This window comes from Tauraco erythrolophus, chromosome 18, assembly GCF_009769465.1.
Source record: "Tauraco erythrolophus isolate bTauEry1 chromosome 18, bTauEry1.pri, whole genome shotgun sequence".
Lineage (NCBI taxonomy): Eukaryota > Metazoa > Chordata > Aves > Musophagiformes > Musophagidae > Tauraco > Tauraco erythrolophus.
Genome location: NC_141482.1, coordinates 9155353 through 9170353, shown reverse-complemented (window position 1 = coordinate 9170353; position 15001 = coordinate 9155353). Strand labels below are relative to the sequence as shown.

Here is a 15001-nt window from a genome sequence, read left to right as displayed (position 1 = left end):
AAACAGCTCTACCAGCTAAACAGCAGTACAGAACGGGAAAGAAGTGGCTTAAGCAGCTCCATCATACCTAAGCAGCACTTCAGATGAACGTGAAACCACAGTACATTAGATAGTCAACCTCACGCAATCATGGAAGTTTACTTCTATAGAACCAGTAGTATTCTACATTAAAAAAAATATCAAGTACCCTTAAAAGAAAGCTCACAGCCATCTCTTAGCTATCCTTCATTTTCAATTTAAGTTTTCTTCATTCCATTTCAGTCATTTATCAATTATCTTCCATCTTTGTGAAGTATTTACATTGAAGTGCAGAATTAACCGAAGTTAGTCAACTTACATAATTTTTAATTTCTTCTATTTACTTGTTTCCCTCCTTTTAATTTAACTGCAGTGCTCTGTAGATGGAGAGGTATAAAATGTATTACATATTCAGCCAAATTAAAACATGTATGGCATCCTTACTTAATACAGAGTACATCAATGTAACTTCATAGAGTTATTATAGTTCCATCTTCTTCTAATGGCTTATGACCTGGATCTTGTACTTCACATTCCATGCTAATGCTGCCTGCTGAATGATTCAAGTTCATCTCACTGGAAGGCAGGAATCCATTTTGCGTAGACTCAGGAAGGAGTTCATTTTGTGTCAACGACTCTAGGCTTTCACTGGTAGGTGCGGCTTTTGGAATCTGCTGTGGCTCACCACTATCTTCAATAATAATGTCCTCTTCATCGCTCTCCTCTTCTCCTTGCAAGAAGTTTGCTAAAATATTTGGCGTGCTACTTGGAAGGCTAGATTCAGTAGACTGACCGGAGCTGCCAGAAGTCCGACTGTTCCTCACAACGTTATTTCTCTGGTTTGCTGGTCTTACTGTAATGATCAGGTTACGGCTGTTTGCAATCATCATGTCTGTAACCTGATCGAGGCTTTTTCCTGAAACCTCTATTCCATTCACCTCCAGTACTTCATCATTAACAGCCAGTAAGCCTGTGCTTTGAGCCAGACCTCCAGGGACAAGCCTAGATATGAAAATCCCTGGAACTTTCTCTAACCCATGTGGTGTTACTCTGACGCTAGAGCCATCTCGTATATAGAATCCAAGGGGTTTGTCAGTTCCGTATTTGTAAAGTCGTACCCTGCGATGGGTTTCTGGAAGAATATCCACATCTATAATAGAAGACACTGGTCTGAAGTCTTGTGGCATGCTAATGACAATGTGTGGCTTCTTCTTGTGATTATCCGGACGTAACACGTTTGATAAGACATTTTTCTTCCTCGTCATAGTATCCGTACCAAAGGCACTGTAGTCTGCATCTTCTGTAAGACATAGCACATTGATGATTAGATGACTTTATACATGGCCTGTATCACATTGCTATTGTGTTTTAGGTTGGCAGAATGAAATATCTCATCTAGAAGGTTTCTTGTTTGCTCTAGTAGAAACATTTATCTCTGCACATGAAACAAGAGCTTTAATGTTACGAGAGTCAAAGTTTGTAATATTTTTTGTTTCCTACTACCAAAGGAAAGACAGTACACAAGAAAATTAAAGCAAGTTAGCAGCAGTAGACACAAAGAACTATATTCTAGCTGCTTGAGAGAAAGGTTAGAATGGAAAGACTGAGTACATTCCTAGAAACATTTTACTTTTATTCAGAGTAATTCCATTTGTTAGTTTTCCCTCCTCAGGTTTCAGATCATTGGAAAAGAAAGAATGAAAAAGGGAAAGCAGCCAGTGTGCCTATTATTGCCTAGTTCCTGGAAGCTAGCCAAGTGACCTGGATTCAAACTCCAGAAAGCTTATTCCATTCTGCACTCTCTTCCCTGCCCCCATGCAATGTAGGTAAAATGGCTGTGGAGCAGAAACAAAGAGAACTTGCACACAAATACTTGAAGCAAAACTGTTCATACAAGCAATGCTGTAGATGCCACAATTTGATACAGAAGTATGCAATGGCTTAGAATTTTAAAAAAGAAAACATATGCAAGTCATACAAATAATTCAAATGGAAAAGAAAACATGTTCTGCAGAAGCAACTTGATGTCTGAAATGCCTTTTTACCAAAGGAGCTTCCATTTTTCTTTAATATGCTATAACTCTCCAAAACCAATGAACCAAAACATATTCAGATCCAAGTTTCCTTGGATTTACACTTCTATTATTGCATTATTGCATATTTTTTCTCTGCAGTGAACAAAAAAATAATCAAGCAGAACTGGTTTGCACTAGCTCAGGGACTCAGAGAAGTTGGGATTTCTTTGTATTATCACATTAAGATGCCACTGGTATAGCCAAGAAAGTAGAAGAATTGCTGTACATTTCAATCTGTGAATCGAAATAACTATGGAAATGCTATCCTAGTGTGAAATTTCAGGAGACCTGTCAATTGCTGATGGAAAAAGTACACAGTGAGAGTTGGTAAGTCAGAAGATTATTTTTCTAGGCTAAGATGAAGATATACAGACATGCACCAGTTATATCTGGACTCTTCAGATGCTTTAAGCAAAACAGAACAGAGAAAGTAGCTCCAAAGCAAGAGTCTAACACTATTCCAACATGTAATACTAACCTCTCCCTTCCCCAGACATTAGGGCTGCTGAAAAAAAAAGTTTTAAGAATGATTGGTGTACTAAGGCAGCCTTGGACTTGGTATTCTAAAAGATAAAGGATAACAGGAAAAGAAACAAATTTAAACTAGCCCAATAAAAAGCCCAAAGGTGTTTACTATAAATTCATACCTTGTGTGTATGCAATAGTAATAAAATAGATCATGAACATAGGTAAAAAAAATGTATCCTGATGATGGCCTCATTTACATTTCTTCATTTTTTTGTTTTAAAAAAAACAAATCACACCTTAAGGGAGACGAAGCTGTTTGCTAAAGACAGAACACTTTTTGTATTAAAGTTTACAGAGAAAGTTATTCCACAATTTAATTGACACAAACAGGAATTATTTCTGAAGACAACCAAGTCCACACAGCTGTACTATGCTCTGCAGTCACTTTTGTAACAACCTCAGTTACTTTGGCAGGACATGGATGCCTCTCTAGATTATATCCACCTTAGTTAATTTTTAAAATTAGTTAATTTTTACTTCTACTGTTTTTCAGATTTGGCAGTCTTTTCACCCAGACTGGTGTTTCTGCATGAGTTACTGAATGACAAAAGGCAGCACTAACATAAATTACTCCACTTGTTACTTTAGCACAGACACCTCACCATGCTCTCACTTTATTGGAAAAAGTGCATATTGACAGCACCCCAGTGACTTTCCTCTTCCATTTCACCCACTGACAGCCTCTGCAAAACCTGCTTCCCTGGCTTCTTAGGATCAGCAGGTAAAAATGAAGCTAAATCAAGACTGGGCCAGCAGGAACAGCGTGAAGTTTAACACAGACAGGTGCAAAGTCCTGCACCTAGTATGAGATAAACAGAGAGCCCAACACAGGCTGTGGTTGTGTGGCTGGGGAGCAGCCTGCTCAAAGGGGCCTGGGGGTCCTGGTGGACAAGCTGAACAGGGTTCATCAACGCGCTGCTGCGGCAAAGGCAAAATGGATCCTTGGGCTGCATCCACAGGGGCATTACTAGCAGAGATGGAGATGTGATCCACCCACTACACTGCTTGTCAGGCTGCACTTGGAGTACTACGTCCAGTTCTGGTCCTCACAATTCAAGAAAGACGTAGACAGACTGAAGAGAGTCGAAAGGAAGGTCATGAAGATGATCAAGAGACTGGAGAACCTGCCTTATGAGGAAAGACTGAAGGAGTTGGGTCGTTTCTCTGTGGAGAAGAAAATACTCAGGAAGAACCTCACCACAGTATTTCAGTAAAGGGTGGCTGCCGAGAGGACAAAGACACATGAAGACAAGGAAATAAGTACAAGTTGCACTAGGAGAGGTTTCATCTCAATATAAGTCAGTTTGTGGGTTTTTGTTGTTGTTGCTAGATAATCGCGAAAAAAAAATTAAGAGAAAAAAGTGTAATTTAACATTAAATTAAAACAATAGATCTCAACATCATGCAAGAAGACTTTAGAAATAGCCTAAAATCTGTTCTTCAGATGCCCAAGAGTGTTAAGTCAGTTTTATTGAAGAGTGGGCTGATTAAAAAACAATCCAACCTCCCAAACCAAAGCGCATAACAGGTGGACTAAGTCTGAAGTGTAACACACCTCCAAAAATGCAAATTTAACCATCTTCTCTGTAAAATGTCTTTTGGGATATAAATGTATTTTGGGATATCTAACCGACTGAAGACCAGCCATTAAAAATCCTGTACTCCATTGCTGAAAGCATGCTGATTTTTCAGACAACATGGAACAATTATTTTAATGTTTGCTTAGAATTTATAATCAAAAAAAGTAAAGTGTGAGAAGTTCTGCCCTTATCTCTACCGGCAACTCATCCAACCAGTTTTAAGTCAGACATCTGGTCATTACATTGGGAGGATTTTTGCAATTCAATTAGTTGCAATTGCTTCTCTTTTTTATTTGAAACTACAATTGCTTACAAAACTTGGAAAGGACAATAGTGAAATAAGAAACTAGACAGAAGGGCCTTGCTTTAAATATCTTTTACTGTTGAACACGAACTAACACAATGGCAGCAAGAAAGCAATAGTATAGGTGAAGATTTTAGACAAACAATAGACAATGGTGACTTGAATATTAGAATTAAGAATGTTAACAAGTGCAAAGTTTTTTTTATGTTATGGATTTCCTATTCCCCCACCTGCAGCTGGTATGCATCTTAGCATTCTCAAAAAATAAGTAAAAACTTTGCAGTGCAGTGCATGTTGAAGTAGTGTGTATCTCTGGTACTTCAGAACTCTGGTTTTATGGCTGCACAATCAACGGTAAATTCAACAGGACTAGAGAAAAGTATTCCACCGACCAGAGAGACATTGTATGAATAAGTATCATTTTGCTTCATTTCAAGAGCTTCACTTCTTTTTTGTTTATAGTGGTGACATACATTTCTAAGCATTTAACACCACATTGCTCCAGAAGAGCTCTGTTCTTTGGGAAGTTCTCCAGAGAGCCAATGAGTAAGCTGGAAGCATTTCGACTGATCAGTTCCATATGAGGCACAATTTATTTGTGCTAGAGGGCAAGTTGCTGATGGAAACACTAAGATACAGGTACTAACGTAGTGGTACCAGTGAAGCACTAGGTTTCCACTGCTTTTACTACAAGAGTTGGTTCAGAAACAGCACACAGGAAAACAGTGTATCAAAACGTTATTAGTATTGATGTTCTTACAAGCACTCTTCTACATGCAGTGCAACAGCAAAAGGTATTCAGTTGGGGGTTTTCTCCTTAAATTCAAAGTGCACACATTCAGATGTAGATTTACCATGTCCTGCAAATATCCCAGTAAGTTTGTGCTCTTTACCCAACAGTTAGGTCCAGACCTATTCACGTGGCTTTTAACAACTTCCTTCCCCAACAAGAAGAGAGTTCACAGAGATCATCACCCAGCCTGCCTTCCCACAACCACCAGCTGATAAGGCTTAAAACTTTTGTCCCAATCAAATTTTCCACAGTTAATAGAGAAGCATGAAGATCAGTTGCAAAAGGACTGGCTTTGAAAAAAAGTATTATGTAAACGTATCTGTCTGAACTAACAGATACAAAAGTGCTTTTAAAACAAAAACTAAGATGAGAAAGATATTTATTTGCAGAGATATGAACCTTAAAAGTCTCTTTCAGAAGACAAATAAACATTCAGAAACCTTAACACTGAGCTGGTGCTTTTGCTTTTAGAATCTTCTTAAGTTACATGACACTATGAAGTAAAAGCATCCCAAAATTGCAGGCCATACATCAAAACACTTAAGCTATAAAGCACCAGAGGGTAGTTCTTTTGCATTATAACTAGTCTTAGTAGTCTAAAAATTCACAGCTAGCACAAACCTTAAGATATACAGCCAGAGTTACACAATTTGGGGGAAAAAGAAACAGTGAAAGGTTGATGAAAACTCGTCTCTCCAAATCTCAGCCCAGCAGCATGACGCTGTTTAACCTCTCTTGCACTGCTAAACAAATTTTCTAAAGCAATTTCTCAAGTACAAAAGTATCTTTGTTCTGGCACCTAGCTAATCAGTTTAAAGCTGCAATGGAAAATATTTTGGCATAAAGCCAAAGGACAAGGTGTTAACTACAGATAGCGTTAAGGAGAATGTCTACACAGTGCAAGAATGATTTTTTCCCCCAGCAGTTTCAAGCTCAAGGTGGCACAAATCTGTATATACTTACACATGAAATCTAAAACAAGAGCCCACAAATGCCAAATCTGGTTTCAATTTAACATTGTTCAAGACAGATTATTTAAAAATGTTTTCCTGATCTGTCTGCAAAGCAATGTAGAGTTACCCCCCAAGAACTAAATTTTCAAAACCCTCAAATGATTACTATATATTAATATAGGTGCATTTTTTTAAATAAGCCCCAACAAGTCTTGTCTCTTATTTAGTCGCAAGCTGTACCAAAGCATGACTTTAGGAAACTAACCCATATTTTTAGGAAGAGGACTCAGAACAACTAGGGTGTTCCACAGAGAGCCATTGAAGAAGCCAACTCCTCTTACTTTTCACCAAAATAAAGCTTCTCAGTGAAAAAGTCTCTCTCAAGAGGCACAAATGAATTAACCAAACCATCCAGTTTTTACTACATACAGCCACATACACAGAGAACTTGCAGGAATTGTATATTGTCATTTAATATCCTGCAAGTGAGTTTTAAGGACATTATAATGAAATACATCTTTTATTAAGTTATCATCTCTATTATTCTTGTATTTACAATGCAAAGTCCCCCACATCGAACTGCCCTTCAGGGCTTGTGCAGATTATGTCCCCCCTATTTTATCTTCAGTAAGATTTTTCTCACAGACAGAGCGACTCCCACACATCTGGATTTAATCATGATACATCAATTTAACCTTTAAATTCCCTATGTCAGCAGTACCTGTTAATCTGTTAAACTGCAGAATGAAATTCCAACAAGCAACTGTTTTCCACAAACTGATCGGCATTCTTGACTTGTGCAACATCAAACTCCAGTTTAGATTTAGAACTGGAGTGGTTTAAAATATTTTAAAGTAATTTAGTTAAATACAATTCGAAGAGTCTAAGGGGAATAATGTGATTTGATTTCATTTCATTACAGGATCTGTAGGTTTCTCACCACGTTAACCAACACACACAAATGCCTGGGACAGACAACTTTCTAGCTTTCATGAATTAGGAATCAAAATGGAACAGAAGAGAAAAGAGTGCTTACTCTGGTATAACACAATTTCTTAAGTTTCAGTGTCACGTTATCACAATTGTCACTTAATAATAACCCTGCAAAAGCATCTTGTTGGTCCCATTTCAACGCCTTAAGATGTTTCTCGGATGCAATATATTAAGAAGTGAATACTATTTACCCTAGATTTTACTGTACTCTGCTCATACCTCATGTTAGCTTTCCACAAACTGCATGTATCTTCTAAATAAGACAGTATAATAAAATTACCAATCTTTTAAGACAGAAAAAACTTTCTCTTCCCCACAGTGGCTTTTTTTCCAAAGATTTTAGATTCCCAACTACTATTGCTGCAAATACAAAAAAGGCAAAGTTCCATTAGAAAACCCGCAGAATTTTTTCCGGATGATTTAAGAGAATGTATGAAAGTCACAAGAAGCCTTGCAGGTGGAAAAGTAACTTATGTCACTTACTAAGCTGTACTTCCAAAACAGCACAGATCAAAGCTGCCCCACCAATACCTGCTATTTGTTCAGACATTTGATTTTCGATTCAGAGGTACAGTCATTAAAGACCTGTGCAATCAGATGAATTAATCACACCTAAACAGATTATGCCACATCTAACTCTGGCAATTCAGCTTTAGTTACAAGCAAATTATCACAAATAAAATACAGAATCAAGGTATTGCCTTATTTTCTGTCAAACAAACCTCTGTTCTATATGGAGAAGATGCTAATGGAATCAAAGTCTGAATTTAATTAACAAAAGCAATCCAAGTGGTAACAACTAATTCAGAACAAAGTACAGTACTGGCGGTGTTGGATTCAGATGTCAGCCTGGGTTCTTTATTTCCTAAAACTCTTTAGCCAAAAGACTCTAGTCTCAGAGGGAAGGTTATGACAACCGATACTTTCTGCATAGCTTTTCCTGTGAATCAATTCTTGGCATGATAAACTTCCGTGGGTTCATCTTATTTCTAGTTCTGTGCATTATATCAATTCTATTATCAATTCCTCACACCAGAGTAATAAGAAATAATCCATCGTGCTTTAAATAAAAGTACAATGGTATAAGGTGTTACAAATTTAACACTAACAACAGCCAACATTAAACACATAACACTCTACAATCTAACACATAACACTTAAAACAATCTAAAAACATATGGTGTTAAAATATAAACTCAATAATCCCAGTCTGACAAAGTGGCTTATCTGTTCTCGTCATATGGCTACTGTAAGAGATTAACTGGAATCACAGACCTTTTCTATCAAAGCAAATAGTTCATTTATTCGGCAATTCAGGCCTGATAACACAGGCCTTACAAGACTATACTATCCTCAATACAAACGCAACAAAAAACATTTTGCCAGCATCACAGCAGCTGGCAAGCAGTCACACTTTTTGAATACTGTTTTTGTGTCAGGCTGTTGTTGAGCTTATTCATTTTTTGGAGTGGGCAAGCTGATAAAAGCTTCCAATGTCCAAGTATTTTCTAAGGAAAATAAGCCTGTCTTAGCAACAACCAGAAAACAGGTATTATAAAATACCTAAGCAAGAAACCATCTGCTATTCAAAGATCTGTTGACTGCCTTATTGTGTATGAATTGCACGCACGTGTTCATATGTACTCACATCTATATGTAAGTAAGCAGAAAACCAACAAGCGCAGAAATCAGGTTTTCTTTACTTCTCTGGATTAAAACAATTTCAAATCACATCACTAGATTTCTCCCCTCCCCTTCAGTTCCGTATGTTGAATATATTCTCCTCAACAAGAACAAATACAACCTAATTTGATTTTTTTTTCTTCATGAACAAAAGCAGACACTAGAAAAAGACAACCAGAACCTTGTGCCTAGAAGACATGCTATTTTTAAAGGCAAACCAACAAACTGAGCAGCACTCACATTTTAGGTTTAGCTAACTGAAATAAGCTTGTAACTTTGACAGCTTCAGAATGTTTTATTAGGAAAGTGTGATAAGAGTAGCATATTACAAAGTTAGTCTTTAATTTATACTGACATTTAATACTTCATGTAATAGGACTTTCAAGATTCCTTTCCATCTTGTCTGATCAAGATCAGAATTTTAAGTGAAAGGCATCCAACATACAGAGCAGAAAACCCTAGAGGTTTAAAGTTTATTTTAATTTGCTTACATAAAACCAGAAAGAAGCATTTGCTAGATATTTAACTTGACTTTCTCTAACTGAACTAAACACAAGCAAAAAAAGCACAAAGGATAAATAGGTTGCTCGAGGAAGCTCTTGCAAGAGATGAGTTGTGAATGCCTTTCACGTTCCATAATTATTAGACGTCAACAGAATGAAACAGGACTGAAGGGTTTTTTCCTCCATACGTCACACTGTTTACTGCAACACGGTAAAACTGGATAAATAGATGATTCACACACTTTAAATGCACTTACCTTTTCTCTGAATGAAAATCCTGAGTAGAGGATTGGCTGTGGAAACTGCTTTATGATAATTGTCATCGTTATTGATAGGCAGCAGGTCTCCGTGAATGTCCGTATATCCCACCAGAACATCAACATTTGGTATCTTGTGCACATGCTGCAATAATCCATAGAACTCCTCAAACTTCCCAGGTTTGGATCTCTCCAGAGAAAATCGTCGAAATTCTGCTCCAAACTACAACAAAATATATCTCATATCATTAATATGGAAATCTAACATCCTCAAGCAATAGAATTATTTGAATGTTAAACCAGAAATGTTATGGAATTAAAAATGCACTAAAAAACTACAATCAATAAAAAGGTCAGTTTAAATAGTTGTGGGTTTTTTTCCAAAGTTATAACTACTTTTGGTCTTGATAAAACATGTACTTTTGCATATGCAGAAGTTGTTCTCATTGTCCTGTTTAGGTCAAAGCATTCACTAGCACAGGAGTTTCTCAGTAAGGTGACAAACTAGTGAAAGAACAATTGCAGAGTCTTACACGCTTATGAAACACTCAGGCTCTCAGAAAGGGACAAAATTCACGCCTGACACTGATATTGGTGGTTCAAAAACACCTGGACTACCTGGAACTTTTTCAAAGACATTTCAGTGTAATTTAGAACAGCATGTATAGATTGTTATGCAGCTATGGTTAACGTATGCAAGACCGAGCAGTTTTCAGATTCCCAGTTGTGGCTTTTTCATTTCTTGCCCTTTTGACCTGAAGACTACAAAGAATGGCTGCTGCTTTTCAGTTCAAACTATGTGCAGTAAAGCTTTACTGAGATGATCTCAAGTCAATTCTGCTCTTACCTAAAGAGAGATTTAAAGAGAGACTGGAGGCAACCAGTCACTACTCCTTAAGAGGACTCATAAGATTTGCCTGCATCATCAAGACTCAAATCTTGATTGCATAGTCTTTTAAAATGTGGTTGTATCCAGGGTATAAAACAGACAAGATTCAGAAGATATGCAAAAAAACATTTAATCACTTGCACTGTACTTTCAGGAGTAGGATTTGCATTTAGTCAGTATGATCATTCAACAAAAAAAAAAAAACAACACAGTTCCCTAATCCCCTCAAGATTCAGTCTCCTAAATAACAAACCTACATAACAAACTTAGCAAAAAACAATGCCAGCGATGATTCAGTGGTCACAGGTGTAAGACCAAACTGGCTGCCAATAAAAGAGTAATCATTTGATGCAGACTAGACAAATTGTAATTTTAGCAAACATAACTAGTAAAATCAGTGTTCTGCCCAACATGGGCAGGACTCAAAGCAAATAGAATACTGGAAAAAAATTACTCTAAAATCTCCATATTAGACACACACAACACACCAAAGATGCTAAAGAGATTAAGAGATAGCAGCAGCCAGGTTACTAAAAGCAGAGCAGCTTGTATATGAATTGCAACAGTAAACTAATCACTGAAAAATAGAAAACAGACAAAAAAGTCAGTTGGTGGCATTTTTTTGTGAATTCTATTGCTGACCTACAGTGAACATAAACATACATTTATGCAGAACAGAAGGGCACACGGAACAAAATACTCATTGACTGAAAGTTTGAGCCTCAGTATCACACGCTTGGGTATGTTACCCACAGCAGATGTGAAGATGTACATTACCAAGCCTCCAGACCAACCCTCACCTCACTTTTGATTGCAATCTTATGGAGAAAAAAACTTTAGCTTCTCACATACAAAGGAATGAAAATAAGGAGACAAGGACACCGTTGTCAGCACATCAACACCGTGCTAACTCAAAACACAGCACAGTAAAACAAGCTCCACTTTCTAACACCCCACCTTCCTCCAAAAGTTTAAAATAAAGGAATTATCAGGGAACATTCCTGTTCTAGAAATACTCCAATTACAGTAACATTAACTACCAATAAGGCAGAAGGGATGATTCATACCTGCTGACAAACAAGCAAAGCCAAGCCAAGCCTGCAGGAAGTACTCCCATCACGTCAGAGCAGCATGCTTAATCATGACGTCAGTGAAAGACTATCCTGTCTCTCTCAAATCTTTTTCAGCTATGTAAAGTATGAATGCCACAGGAATTGTCCATGCATTGCATCAATTTCAATTGTTTGGCTTCGAAAGACTACATAGTTTAAACATAACTCAGTAATAAAAGTTTAAAAAGCCAACCACCTCACCGTCAATTTGGAGTAAATGTGAAATCCTATTGCAGCAAGCAAAGGGCCAGATTTTCAAAATTCTGATTTTATTTTTTTCCACGGTTTTTGTACATAGTCGGTACAACAACAAAAGGCTAATAATCTGGCTATTATTTCCTAACATGGTTTGCCGTATGTTCAATACTATGATAAAGCAGATAAAGGCAGAAGTAAAACCATGCAATTTCATAGTTTATTTTAACCCCCTGAAATGTTTTCATTCTATGTCAAATGTTACACTCCATTCCATTAAATGAGCTGCACTTACAACTTATAAGTTTAGAGGAGATGAAAGATGGGAAGAGACTAACTTGAGAAGAGAATTGTCACCCGAGCTCCTTAGAAATGCATGCTGTTACACTGGTAACCCATCTGGGAAAACAGCACAAGCGACGTCAGCATACTAGGAAGTTACTAGAGATACTCAAGTCAGACTTACTTATGAGAGATATCTCGAAGTCCTCTGTAACACAGCACACTGCAAGTCTCCAGCAACAACAGAACATGAACTACAGTAATCGTATCTGTCTTATCAGTGCATTAGATCTCACTCTGCAAAAAAATACTATTCCAAGTCACAAGAGGGAGGGGGGGGAACCTGCATTTCATATTGAGAAAACTGGAAATTTATTTTGAGGCTTTCATACCATCACCAGAAACTCTAGTTTGGGGTATAAAACTTGATTTTCTATGAAAGAAAAGGGCTAACTTGAATTAATATACTATGCGGATTCCCCAGGCCAAGTTCAGACCAGTTACCCAAATTGAATAAACCAGACCAACAAAAGGATTTTTCTCATCTAACAATTGGGCGGTGCTGGCACAGCTCCATCAGTTGGGGCACAACTATTGCTTTGGAGTATCTAAATAAAGAGCTGTATATCGCTGATAAGCCTTCAAAGCCTAGACCACTCCACAGTAATGGTCCCCTCCACCTCCCACACAAGCCTTTCTTCTTTCTCTTCAGGATTTGTTATTTTCATGAAAGGAAGACAACACCTATGCTATATTAAATCAAGGTGCTGTTAAATAATGCATTAGCGACAAGTAGTTCTAGAAATGCCTTGAAACCTGCTTTATAGTATGCACTTAACGCTCTATTCGTTAGAACTTCTACACTTCTCCATACAAACACTAAAGAACACATCACAGGTGATCCCTGGATTTTTTTAAATCAAGACACACAATGGGAGAACAGTAAGCCTAGAGTTTTGGGCTGAGGTAACAAGTATTTTGTTTATAAGCACATTTTACTGCTCGTGTTCAATCTTACCAGAGCATTGCTGAAAAAAAGACTTCACTTACCACAGTAACAGCTATGCTTAACTAGTACTTGAAATCATAGCTACCAGCTATTCCTGTGCTTTCTGGTTTTGTCCACATGAAAGTTGATTTAACACTTCAAAGAAATCATCACCACTCAAGCTATAGAGACCAACCATACGTTTTCTAGAAGTTTCAGCACTATGTTACCCTTAAAAAACCCCACAAACCACCACAAATCCTGACTGCTTCACCTGTACTGCTGCCGTAACATCTGAGGAGCAGGAAAGGAAGGTACAGAATATAAACAGACTATAGATCAGTTTTAAAAAAGCTCACAAGAGACACATTTTTCTATCAATGGAAGAAAACACACTCCCCTGTAGGTGCGCTTACAATTTGCCTAGACAGCAAAAGGGAGTTTTAACTCAAGTTACACACGTTTAATTAACTAATAGGTTGACACTCAACTTATACTGCATATCCAATACTTTCGCAATTGTTAACTGCGGGATAACATGCCAACAAAATATTACATAAATAAAAATCTGATTTATTTCGGAACATGAAAGTTTTGTCAGCAAAACTTTGGCTAACTGGCACATGAAAAATTAACAAAGGAATGACGGATGCAGATACACCCATGAGAGAATTTACAGAATTGTGCAAAGTTTTGACAACAAGAAATTGTTGGTATAAGCCATAACACACAGATACACACTCATAAAACAATTGCTGGTGTAAAACCCTCAGATAGCCTCTAAACGATAGCAAGCTCTACTTTAAAATAAGTTACCCAGGGCTTACCTCTACCAAGTAATGCAAGCTCTGCTCTACCCCAGCAAAAAAATGTAAAGAAACACAGCCGTTAAATTAGACAAAAAAAAAAAAAAAGCACAGAAACAGTAACTAAGTCAAACAAACGTACTCTTTCACAGACGAAGAGCAAGTTTTGGAGTTTGAATCATAACTTTAAGTGTTTCTTTTGGTGCAGATAACCCAATCTCTCCCCAAACACCTACTTCTGTGCTTTTCAGTCCGTGCAGAAACTAAGGGGCCAACTCCACTCACTTGTTTTTGCAAAACGCTTCAAAAATCCTTCCCCCCCACACACAACCCCTGCACACAGCGCGCCCAGTAAGCGACACGACCAGCTAATTCCCACTGCTTCAGCCTCTGAGCAGCTGAGCGGCCTGCGGAGACCCGGCGGCAGCAGGGACGGGCAGGCGGGGAAGGGCGTCCGCCCCCAGCCCAGCCCGGGGACCGTCACCTCCCGGAGCCCGGCGGCCGCTCAAGGGACACCGAGGCCGCGCACCGGCGCATGGCGGCCCCTCGCCCCCAGTGCCAGCTCCGCAGGTGAGTCAGCAGCTCTCCCGGCCCCCGGCCCCTCACCGCTCCTCTCCGCAGCCGCACCGCGGCCAGACGCCCCCGCAGGGCAGGGCCGGGCCAGGCCGGGCCGGCTCCTTCCCGCCCCGGCGCCGCCGTCGCCCGCGGCCCTGTGGCGCGGTGACCAGCACCCACCTTGCTCTTCACCTCCATGGTGCCCAGGCCCCGGCTGCCCGCAGCCCCGCGGTGAGGCCGGTTCATGCCGCCGGCGGGTCGGTGTCTCGCCTTGTCTTCTCTCCTCTCTCTGCGCCGAGTGCCCCCGAGCGCGCTGCGGGAAGGGCAGAGAGGCAGAAGGGAGGGAGCGCGGCGCGGCCCGAAGCCAACAGCCTCCGGCACCCGCGGCCGCTCCGCCGGCTCCTGCCGCCGCGACGCCTCCGCCCGCAGACAGGGCAGGGGGCGGGGCCGCGGCGGCTCCTGGCACCTGCCGCGCCGCCGACAGCGG

The 15001-nt window shown here is 39.3% G+C and overlaps 1 protein-coding gene across 1 annotated transcript; it reads right to left on the bottom strand.

Moving 5' to 3' along the window:
* Positions 1-462: 462 nt before the first annotated feature.
* Positions 463-14760, bottom strand: PARD6B (par-6 family cell polarity regulator beta). The gene is made up of 3 exons (XM_086622929.1): positions 14695-14760; positions 9688-9910; positions 463-1318 (listed from the first exon to the last, which is right to left on the bottom strand). Exons 1-3 carry the CDS (start codon positions 14758-14760, stop codon positions 489-491), a joined length of 1119 nt encoding a protein of 372 aa, XP_086479055.1. The 3' UTR covers positions 463-488.
* Between the last annotated feature and the right edge of the window lie 241 nt (positions 14761-15001).